At 36.6% G+C, this 12230-nt stretch overlaps 1 protein-coding gene across 2 annotated transcripts in view; it reads left to right on the top strand.

The window, feature by feature from the left end:
* The window catches only part of OFD1 (OFD1, centriole and centriolar satellite protein), a 30271-nt gene that overhangs the window by 11595 nt on the left and 6446 nt on the right, over positions 1–12230 (top strand). For both annotated transcript variants that reach the window (XM_027638581.1, XM_027638591.1), the window contains 6 exons: positions 61–250; positions 840–970; positions 1343–1454; positions 2889–3494; positions 7229–7361; positions 10216–10316. In XM_027638581.1, the coding sequence (XP_027494382.1) occupies positions 61–250; positions 840–970; positions 1343–1454; positions 2889–3494; positions 7229–7361; positions 10216–10316 (1273 nt within the window). The remainder of the gene's footprint in view (positions 1–60; positions 251–839; positions 971–1342; positions 1455–2888; positions 3495–7228; positions 7362–10215; positions 10317–12230) is intronic.

The following is a 12230-nucleotide window of genomic DNA, read 5'->3' as shown; positions in this document are numbered from 1 at the left end:
AAAAGTAATTGTTAAGTAGTACAGAGGTTCATAAGCTCCTGAACTGTTTTTTATTTGCAGCTGGATTTGGAGTCAGTGAAGGCTCAGGTTCTGTTGGCAAATAAACAGAATCAGTTGTTGACAGAGAAACTGAAAGAGTTATCAGACTATCCTTTGCTAAAGGAGGAGAAATTGGAGCTCCAAGTGCAGAATAAACTACTTAGGCAACAGTTGGATGAGGCTCGCAGTGAGAACCAGCATCTCCGAGACAGTCAGTGTGAATGATTTAGTAATTCTCTTGTTTATCTTTCTCTACAATTATTTGTTTAGAAATAGATTTTCATTAAAATACTTTCTCTGTATTATGTTTACTTGTTGTTTGCATGAAACCCAAGCTAATGTTTGCATAAAATTAAACAGTCCTTGACATAAGTTTATTTTCTTTTATATGTCTGTATGGTAGAAATCCTGAATTAAGTGGTAGTTATAATATGAAGGATATTCCTTTCACACTTTGAAAAAAGCAGTGCAATATTTCTAACCATGGCATTAGTATGTTGATTATTAGTTAATCATGGTAAAAGAACATGGCATTATTAAGTGCTTGCCTAACTACAGTTATAAATACCAAGTATTTTTAATGTGTGTTTGAGATTATGGGGGAGTAGAGATGTATGACTACCCCAACAAAAATTTTGGTCCCTTGTAAAAGGAAGAAAAAAAATCCCCAAGTAGTTTATTCAGGCAAAACCTTATTATGTTCATAAATACAAATCAGCTTTATGTTTTCAAGGGGTATCATGTAGAAAAGTGCACAGTGCACACTCATCTGAGTGTCTCGTATTTCTCTTTCTGGGTAGAGCTGTCCCAGCCCTCGGCAGAGTACTTGGCCTGCCAAGTGGAGCTGAGGAGAGTAGAGCACTCTAGGAAGCTGGTGCTGGATGAATTTGAGAGTCGTAAGCAGATTTTGGAAAAGCAGCTACAAAGTAAGGTAAATTATTGGTTTTAAATTATTTGAATCCTTTCTTCTTCCTGTCATCTTTTTCACATTCATCCATCTGCCTGTGCAGGCTGTTTGGCATGTAGTTAGAAGGATTGTTTGTACAGTGCTTATTTTTATGTAAACAGCTCTAAAGAAAACAAAACACATACCACACAAAAATCTACCAAAAAATAAAACCAACCCAGCATAACCAAAGTAAATCTTTCCACGTCAACAAGTTGTCAGTACTGACTCTCAGTAGGATATGTGATAATGGTTTGACTGAACCTGAAAAACATTTAGAAAGCAAGTATTCAGCCTGTTGAAATTATTCTTTTTTTAAATTATGCTGGGTTTTGTTTTTCTCTTGATCTCTTATAGGTTGAGCGTTGTGCCCAGCTAGAGACCCAACTGTTAGAGTCCGAAGCTACTGTCAGAAAATTAAACATGCAGGTTGAAGAACTGAAACTGCAAGTGAAACAAACACAGGCAGGTTTGTATCTTACACCACAACAGTCCTTTATGAAGGACAAGTGTAAGAATTTCCAGAAGCTTAAAAAAGCTGCAGTTGCATAGAACTTATATACCACCAGGAAGTAGATTTAAAGTTTAAAATCAAAATCTATTTAAAAGCCCAGTTTAAAAAGCAAACTCATTAAAACTTCCTTTCAGAAAAAAATATACAGGAGGAAGGGAAAACTCTCCTCCCTGAACAGTTGCATATTTTTATTGTCTGTTTTTCCTCAGTATGAAGGCAGTAATGTTTGTTGATAATGTAAACAGCATTTTCCAGCAGGCGAGTTGTGGTTTAATGCATTTTGATTCCTGAATGTGCATAGTAAGCATAATCAAATTGTATTACATAACTCAGAAATTTAAGTCGGACTCATTGACAGAATTTGTCAAGGCTAATAACTTTTGCCTAACTTAACTTATCTTGTATGGGCATTAGAAACAGAGGCATAAAGCAATTCAGTCCGCTGAAGAAATGTAGTTCTAAAGATGCCTTTGTCAAATTACTAATATCAAGTATTGTAAGTAAAAGTTTTGGGATGTATATTTAATGTAAAAATACAGAATTGAATTCTGCAATGATTATACATTATATATAATGTGTTTCATCATAATTCAGTATATGCAATATTTTATATTATTCACTAACTCAATATGTACATTTTCATTTATGGTACAAGTATCAGTACCATTTGGAATTGGAAATTTGTTTGTGTCAAAATAGCAAATATATGTTTTAATTAAATGACTGTAAATACTTCAGGGACTTATTTAAATCAGAGTTAATGAAGTCATTGAAGAACCGTTTATGTACAATAAAAAACAAGGTTGTAATTTTGCTGAGAAAGAAACAACCCTATAGATTGGTCTTTTGGGCTTGTTGAAGCCCAAAAGTGCAAGCCAGGAAGCAGACAGCCCCAAACATGCAATTTAACTGATAATTTTTTAGTACTTTAAGAAAAACAAGCTTATAATATTTTCTGTGTGCTATGTTGTTTTTGTCCAAAATTCTTTTTTGTTCTAAATAGAAGGAAACTGTTAAGACTTGTGACATGCCTTGTGTTCTTCAGCCTTTAACAACATGATTAGATATAAGGTATCCAAAGTGGTGATGTTTTCATGTTTCTTTCTTTATTTAAACATAATTTAAATAATAATATTGTAAAGTATGTATTTAAGGTAGTTTTACATGGAAGGATTATATAATAAAAAATAGTAGCGTTAATTTGCAGCTTTGTAGCCACATTAAAAATACATTTAATCAACCCCTTAAATTCTCAAAATACAAGCCAATTCCATGTTAAAATAATTTTGATCAGAATGGAATTTAAATGCCACGTTTTACTGTTTCTGTTTTGTTATGGGTCTCCCTCTCTCTCTTTAGTGTCACTCACTTTCTCTTGCTATAATTTAGCTCTGGAAAATGAAGTGTATCGGAACCCAAAACCTTCGCTTGTCGATCGCTCTGTCCTTGACTTCACCGGTGACAGAGCTGTACCCCATGATATTTACGTGGATAGTGCATTCCTGAAGAATCGTGTTATGACTGATGTGATGCAGGTAAATGCTGTGCCAAGAGACAGCCAGCAGTTACAGCCACGCAGTGCTTCCCCGGATTCTGACCTGGAGTACATCACGCAAACCTGGGCTAGAGTAAAAGAGCTATCAAAAGAGGCAGAGTACTTGGAAGAAGCTTACAGGAATTACCAACACAGAGTCATACAGAATGCAGCTGCAAGCAGAACACCAAGAAAGATGGAGTCTCCTTTAGTTCTACAGCATGCTCTTAGTGGACCCCCTTTGACTACCCAGCATGAACTTGTAGAGGATAATCCCAGCTTCCCACATTCCCTTCTGAGCAGTCCAAGAGGTGAAGAACACGTCAAAAGAACTGGGCAGGCTGATATCTTTAAAAATCCCTTAACACCACCACAGAGAGGAGCATCATCGTCAAGACGCCTTTCATCTACTCCCATTTCCAAATCCATGAGAGATCTCAGTAACAAGAAAATTCCAGATGGTAAGTCATGATTGTTAATGTGGTGCAGTAGTGGAGTTTTATGTACTGTTCCTCTTGCTCTATGGGAAGAGAAAGATTTTGCAGCGTTAGTCTTTCCCTTGTTTGTTATTTGCGAAGATGCAGAAGTCAGGAGTTGTGGTTTTGCAAGAGACAAAATACACTAGCTGCTTGGAGTACTGCTTATTCCTGGAAACAAGTACTGGAGAAATACATTGAGGGAAGTTAAACATGTCTTAAGTAGCTCTCAGGAGAAGACTATGCCATATAATGCACTGCAGGTGTAACCTTATGATATGCAGAGTTTCATTCAACGGTTGCTATGAAGTATAACTACTTTGCAACATTAATTGTATCCCTTTTGTATTTCTAACTTTTCATTTAACTGTTCTGGTTAACCTGTGCAGCAGAAGACTGCTTTGGCTTCTCTTAAATTGAGCTTTGCAGTCTGAAAGGTCCAGATTTGCTTTTGTTTGTTGTTTTTGCTGTGACATCTTTATTAAATATTCCTGAGCAATTGTAAGGGAGAAGGGCTTAGTCATGGTTGAAAAATTTTAACTTTCTATTAATTTCACAGTGTCTAATAATTACTTAGTCTCTTTTTTCCTTTTTTTTAAGACCATATACAGAAAAGCAAGCAAAATGGAGAAGCAATTTAATTTTTTTTGAAAATTATGTTGTTTCAAATCTGCAGTATTTCTGCTCCTTGAGTGATGCAATTCTTGTCACCCTAGCTCAAAGTGGATTTAATAGGATGGAAAAAAAAGAGATAGTAACAAAAAAAAAAAAGATAACGATCAGCTTCTCCATGAAGGAAGGTTAAATACAAGGGCAGCTTTGATTGGAAGAGAGTTGGCTGAGGTAGGCTGTGGAAAGCAATGAATGATGTGGAAAAGGTGAAAAGGGATCGATTAATTACTGCTTCACAGACCCCAGAATCCCATGACATTGAAAGGAAAGGATGAAGTGCTTTTTCATACCGTAAGTTGTGTAATTTATTGCTCTTGTGGCAACAACTACAGATGCAGAAATAAAACTTCTCTGTCAGGAGGATCCAAAAAAGTCTCAATTGAGGAAAGGTTGGGTGGGTATTCTCCTTTCCAATTTTAGTTTAGTTTGTTATTAACAGGCTCTGTTAAAAACGAGTTACAAACACTCTGATTGATTGTGGCTGTCCCTGTGTTTCTGCATGTAGAGTATCATGCTCTGTTACTGAAAACATATTTGAAAGTTAAACTTCCAAAGCAGTCTTTCATGTTTTAAGTTCTCTCTGTCAGCTCCTATATAAAGTATCCTCAGACTACTTGTTTAATACTACACACACACAAAATCGTTCATAACACTAGGGTTTTGTTGAAGAATTAGGAAATGTTAAAGCTAGAGTTGTGTGCATAACCTTAGCAATCCTTCCTGTCTTTGTACTTTTTCATGGCTAGTTACAGGATGGCAGATCTCTTTTTTTTTCCAGTGGATCAGTTCTTTCGTTAATGCACAAGACTGACTGGCTATGGAGAGGGATAAGAGTGCATTACCTGATTTAGGAGTTACAGAAATTGAGTGGTATGTAGTGTAGGAAACCAGGCTGCAGCTGGTACATGCCCCAGTAAGCACAGGAGCTTCAGTGGTGACGCGCCATTAGCATGATTTGTCTGCTTCCAGTTAGATTACTTTCCCACTGGTATGTCACCTCTCTTTCAAGAGTCTTCTGAGTGCTTTTATACTGGTATATATGTTATCTTCTTATGCTAGAGATGGCTGAAACACCAGATGTGGTTTTGCTAGAAAACTGTAAGTCATTCTGGACACCTTCTGTGGAGCTTTGCAGTGCTGTTGAAAATAACCAGTCTGAACAACTGAGGGTAAATTTAAAGAGGTAAAAGATACCATGCATGTGAGTCTGAGATTTGTTTTTGCTTTAAGTGAGGTTAAGTGCAGCTCAGCTGTCAGCACCTATCTTTGGAGAATAAAAGCAAGAAGCATGTCCTCTTCTACAATACTTGCAGTTGGCAGATCTAACAGCTGTTTTACTAAATTAACTGCCACTGGAAGGATTATGCGGTTTTTTCCTCTTCCTTTAAATTAGCTCATGCATTTGACTGTTTTCCTTCCCAAGCCCACATTGGACATATTTCAACTTTGACTTTCTGCTGGGAAGGAATAAGCCCATTTCTTTAAAAGCAACTAGAAGTAGGGCAGGATCCTTTTCTATTTTCTCACGCTTTCTGTCTCTAACAGACAGTAACCCGGATCAGGAAACAGTTACTGAGAAAGAAGTTTGGATTTCCAACTGACCCATGCTTCCTATTATGTGATCAGTACTTGATCATTACTTGACCAAGCTTTATACCTTCTGATGGAAAAGGGCAAGGTTGATGAGTCTTGCAGACAGCATGCTGTGAGCCAAAGATCTCAGCTATTTGTCTTTTAGTAGAAAAACAGTAAGGTCAATCCTAGATAATTTCTAAATAGTAGTAGGTTGTAGTAAATTACTGTATGAGGTGACTTGTGTGTCACTTGTGTCCTAACATACAGGATGTATTATGGCAGAGAGGTGCATGCGGTAAGTGCTATATGCTGTTCTTGTCCATTTGTTCTGCATGTGAAAATTTGACAAGTTATTTTATAAAGAAGATTGCACATGGGTGAGCTGAGGGGTTCCCACCACAAACACGTACTGCCAGTACATGAGTACAATGTGTCTGCTATTAGTGCCATTCCGTTAGTGTGCATCTTCCTTAGAGGGTGTTCAACTGTGTTGTGTGGGCCTAGGGGCTGCCTGGAGATAAAAATCCATGGGCAACTGTTGTCTGAAGCATCTTTACTTTTGCAATGTGATGTGCACCATGAACAGGTAGCACTTCTGTATGACCACCTGAAAGAACTTCAGGTGTGGAAGTGTTAATAGTGGCTTTTCATCTATCCCTTGAACCAAATAAACACTGACTCTTTGATCAATAAAGAGAAGAAAAACAACAGTTGCTGCTTATTTAGTGAAAACCATATCTTATGGGAAAATTAGTAGATTGTAGTTTAGTAATGAAAGACCTGTGCAGCTACACAGGAAAGGAAAATTAGAATTGCAAAACAAACCTTAACCAAAGTGCTGGGCTTCGCAAGTTTTATTAAAAGCCTTCTTAATGCAGTTTTGTTTTTTACCTTGTTTTCTTAGAAAACTCGAGACTTCTAGTCATACTATCTGTTTCTTTCTGTGATAACTTCACAACTGTTGATAAAAGGATAGAATATTAAAGTATTTTCTTCTTTTCTTTGTTGCCCGCTTTCACCAATCTGTAGAAAGTGAAACCTGTGGGTTAAATTTGATAATGAAGAATAGCCTTTGGGAGACCTCAAGCGTTGTCTTTTGCTGGTTAGCAAGCACAGCTTGAAATCCAGATCTGAGTGCTTTCTCTAAGGCCCAGCATAGGAGAAGTTATTTGCTGTTGGGCTTCAGTTTGTGGTGAACATGGTCATACTATGGGGTGATGAGAATGATCGACTTCGTGAGGAGTAACAATATGGTGATGGAGAAGGGTTGTGGAGGAGAATTCCCACACAGGAGAGGTAAAGGAAGAAGAGAAATAACCAGTACAAGAAAGTTCGTGTTAAGATCTGGTTGTTAGTTGCCCTTGAGTCATCGTACCTGCGCAATTCAGTAATGCATGTGTTGTACAGTCAGCCTTGTCTGAGAAGTGGTAGGACAAATAACTAATATAAATTGTGGGATTTTTATTCTGCAGACATGAAGAGCTCATCCCTTACCTCTTCACAGCAGAGTGTTGACCAGGTGCTTTCTCCTATTTCAAAGCCATATCTGCTTTCATCCTCTGAGTCTATTCCTTCCTCACCATCCAGTCATGCCCAGAAAATCAGGTAACATTGTTTACAAAGCAACATTTTTAACCTGCTTTTTAAAGAAGTGTTTATCTAACTGTTCACAGTGATAGCTGCTTTTACAAATCAAGCAAGCCATTAATTTTATAAGTGAAAACTTTTCTAAAGGTGGATAAGGATTTCCATTTTTGGATATCATACCTCAAGAGGAACTTAGTTATGAAAAACCAAGCAAACTCTTTGGTTTGCTTTGAACGAAGCTATATCTCTTTAATTGTGTCTATTTTTCACGTCTGTGACCTGACTGATGAGCTTTTGCTGATTGAAGCATTTGAATTTCTGCTGGCTGTTTGGGAATTTAAATGAAGGCAATTGTACATTCTCATTTCATTCATTAATGAGCTGTAATGCTAACTTTATTACTTTTTTTTTCTCTGTGAAGACCTTGTTCACGTGCCTGTTTTCAAAATAGGATCCTCCAGTCTCCTTTGCTTGTGGGAATGGGATGGGTAGCACAACTTTTCTCTTTTTCTTTGTTGTTTTTTTTTATTTAAATCTTATTTAGGTAAATAAATAACTTGACAAAATTAAAGATTTTCATAAAAATGACTTGTCTTTCTTCTCTGTTTATCCTATTTCCATATGTAAAGTTCTGTTCTTAATGGCCACTGTTGCCTCCACTCTCCAAAACTGAGAGTCCTGAATATATATTTTCAGAAAAAGCTTCTATTAGAAGTATTTAACTTGTAATGTTTTTTTCCTAAGAAGAGACCATACCTGCTAGCCATCATTCCTGATTTGATGGGTGAAGAAAGACAGCTTGTGCTGGGACAGCTGTAGGAGGCATTCGAAGGGCTTTCTTATTTTGTTGTTATCAAGGCCTCAAGATCCATTTAATGTGGAGATGCTCTCTTATGTGGTTAGAATTTTCGGAGAGCCTGTATGTTCTTGGCCTTGAAAATGAGCTGTTGGGATTTTTAGGGACTGAGAGGTTACTTTCCTAAGTGTCCCTTTAGGGCTGTCTCTCCTTTCCCTACTCATTCACCTTTTCTATCATATGTCAGAGATTTCCTTTATTTCTGTGACAGACCTTAAAAAGTGAAGGTTGAATGTTAACCTGCTTGTGAAGGTGATACGGGAAAATGCTCTAATCCTGTGACGGAGAATACTTTGAAGGGTGTTGTAGAGTCCATCCTGCTCTGGATGACTGATGGAGTGAACAGTATGAGCAAGTTGTTTTGCAGAGAACAGACCCAGGTCTGGGCAGGCAGCTATGGGTTGCAGTTGTTTTCTTGGGTTTCTTATGACAGAGCAAGGGTATAAGGTCCCAATAGTTGTCTTGGACTTGCTGCTTTCCCAAGACTTTCTTAAATGCAACATTCTTTTGTTGCATATTTTTTTAATTTCTTGTGCCTTGGACTGTTTTCTGTTACATGAAATATTTGAGAAATGCTTGTGTGGGCTTTTCCAGTTATTTACTCTCATTATTAGGCAAATACCACATTATTGATGTGTATTTGTGGGATTAGTTTATGACGTGTAGATTTTAAGTGGCAATGGAAACTTCTTTGAAAAGAAAATATCCTGTAACACCAGTAAACCGTTAGAAGTCAGACCTATGTCAGTGAGGAAGAACAATTGCTTCTGTGACCACAGAAGCTCCTTGTTTATTTACATTCCAAGATATGAGTGGTATGAAGGAAACCAATAAACACAGACAGGAAGACTAGAGTGATAAGGCAGATTATTGTCTAAATTTTTGTTTGTTTGTTTGTTTAGGCCTAAAGAAACTGATTGAGGGTTGTTACTGAGGCAGGGGGTTCTCTGTCTTTCTAGTAATGTTGCAGGACACAGTACTGAAGAAAGTGGCATGCGTGTCCTTGAAACTTGCATCCTTAAGAATTATTTAACACTTAACCATTTCTGTGAAGGAAAGACTCAAAACATGAAACAGACATCCAAAAACTTGAACTTCCATTTACTCTGTCCTATTTAGTTTACAGGGTGTTTTTCCCCACTGACACTAAACTGTCTTTCTGACAATACAAATTTATTTGTTTGTGCCCAGATTTACATTTTTTTTTAATGAACAAATCTCATTATGGGGGTATGTTTTGTTTGTTCTCCACTTTTGCCCCGTGGAAGACCTGAATTCCTTAGAAATTGTAAGTAGAAACATATTTAGGCTGTGATGAAGAGCACCAGCTGGTGTGAAGTAAGCTCCTTTATGAAGCGCTGCTGCTGAATTTCATTAGTGACCTGCACTCCTTTTGCCATTCTGGTTCTGGTCAGACTTTAGTGGCAGGGTCACATGGGAGACATTGTTCTTTCATATTATCTTTCTGATGAGATAAACGGGGATTTAGAATGAGGGCACTAACCCCATTTTTCATAGCACCCAGATTTTTTCACCCCTGCGTCTATATTTTGCCAGACATCTAATCCTAATACATTTCAAACACATCTGTTCAGATGACACCAAAATGGGAATTAAACTGTAACACAGAGGTTAAAAAGGCAAATTTCTTAATTTCAGTTGACTAAGTGTCACAGTTCATTGTATTTCTCCTTTTTTGTTGTTTTTTCTTACTCATTTGTACTCCTTTTGATAGTGTATTTTGGTTTAATGTAATGACTTGATGTCATATAAAGGCCTTGAGGAAAGGCTGCAGGAAGATGGCTATCAGAGAGATGGAGTTGACTTTTGGTAAAAGTTAGAGAATGGATTTCAATACCCTAACTTGAGTCAGAAAGTTCCAGCGTTTCAGTTGCATGGATTTTAGGTTTGGTTTAGTCTGTTGCTTAGCATGTGAGTAAATCTCAGATTGCTATTTTTTTCAAAGTTCAGCATTTATATTTATTAAGTTATTTATGTTCTTCCTTATTCTTTCAGACTTCAGAGTCAACAAACAGATAAACAAGATCTCAGTGATATCCACAAACCTAAGAAACTAACGTATGAGGACCTTGAAGAACACATTTATTCCCTTGAAGGTAAGTTTTAGTGCATTTCAGACAGTTTGTTTAACACCTTGAGGCTTAACAGCTTTAGGACAACTGTCTTCATAGTTTTAAGACTGTAGGTGGAGAGAAAAATTTCTGACTGATTTTTTAAATAAGAAAAACAATTATCTCAGATGACAAAGGATTAATTTTCTTCATTTTTGCATTTTTAGATAATGGTATGTAGTAATAACTAGACACTGAAGTTGAGTTGGTTCTGAAATTTGTAACATTCTTTTTGTTCAGAAATCTTTCATAACCTTGTTCTGCTTAACACTGTAGGTTGGACAGTTGTTTTAGAATGTTTTAAAATTGTGTATTTTTTTTTTTTAAACAGAAAAGTGTACTAGTATATCAACTACATTGAGGCTTTATTATATTTACTGCATAAAGTAGAACTCCAAGGAGTGTTCACCATAGACCAATATCAAAAAAAGTATTACTAGATTGTGATTCTGAAGATAAATTTCAGCAGCCATTGCATATGGTCTTGACTTTTCCTTCAGTAACTAAGGCTTAAAATAGTATTATGAATTAGAATTTGGTTTACACTGTGTGTAAATATGTGAAGAGCTCTCGCAATTACGCTGTCATTAATCAGCATCTCTGAGTAGTTTTGGAACATGTGGTTCAGTTACTGAAACCTGAATTTTATCCTTTTTCTTTTCTATGAGGTCAACATTTTATTTATTTGCATTTCTACTCTCTGTGGACTGCATGCTATAAAATGTTTCCTTGTCTCTGTATGATGTAGAGTCAGTTTTCAAAAATCTTTGATGTAACTAAGGTACTGTAGAAAGAGGAGGATAATAAAACTTAATGCACTTTATAGCCATTTGTATATGGAGAGAGAAACAGAAGCACAGTTACTGGCTTTATTTCCTAGTTTTTTCGCATTTGAGTGACATCCTAATGTTTGGCCTGAGCAACTTGATCTCCCATGAAACTGTGGGTTTAAAGTAAATGAAGTCGTCAATAAGAAAGATGCAAACAGCAACCTAAATGCGTTTCCCATTTCCAGATTTTGTTAGGTCTGTGACGTCTTGAGACTGGTGGAGATGTGGCAGTGTGTGGTATGATTAAACTCATAATTGGTGAAGAGGTTGTGATTGCTGTATGGGAGAGTTAGGGATATTTTCTTTGAAACCAGTCATTCTAAGTGGTGTGTTTTCCTTGATCCCAGACTGGTTTATTCTTTTGGTTGTGGTTAGGTCATATGGAAAGTGGAGTGATGCCCTTGCTTGCTCTCCTGGACCTGTGAGAACACAACTTTCAGTATTTTAAAATGAAACAACCAAAAAAGATAATGTTTATTTCAACAGCAAATGTGCTGATAGTGTTTAGTTAGTGATAGTAAGTAGCAGAAGCTGATGCCTCATCTGCACATTTCTCTGTGAAGCTTTACTCAGTACTCAGTTATATTTCTTTTATCTCATTTAATTTCCTTTTTATAAGATTTAAGTGCATTAGTTGAATGTGAACCAAGCCCATAGCCATTAATGATTTCTACTCATCTCACATTTTAATTAGATTTAGATTTATTTGTTTAATTTTGTATGAGAGGCTTTGGGGAATACATTACATATTTCACTTCTATTTTATTACATATGACAAGAGACTGGCATTTTGTTGGCAATTAGGACTGAGTAGATGCTGTGCACAAGTCAGATACTACTGTATCATTTAGTGATGTGTGGTAGTCAATAGTTCTGAGAGTTCACATATGCTGATGATTTTCAATCAACAGTACTTTAGTTGGGTCCAACTGCATCAAAAGACAATCTCAGTATGTAGGAGGAAGTCAGACTGGCTAAAAAGGGGAGGAGGTAACTCAGGAGGACTTGCAGGGAGGGGTGGGATAAGAATGTAAAATCAAAGAATTAAATACAGAAAAATATATAATGA

The sequence above is a fragment of the Corapipo altera genome, unplaced genomic scaffold (assembly GCF_003945725.1).
Source record: "Corapipo altera isolate COAL_440 unplaced genomic scaffold, ASM394572v1 0, whole genome shotgun sequence".
NCBI lineage: Eukaryota > Metazoa > Chordata > Aves > Passeriformes > Pipridae > Corapipo > Corapipo altera.
The sequence above is the reverse complement of the archived record's forward strand: the minus strand, read 5'-3'. Positions and strand labels throughout refer to the sequence as shown.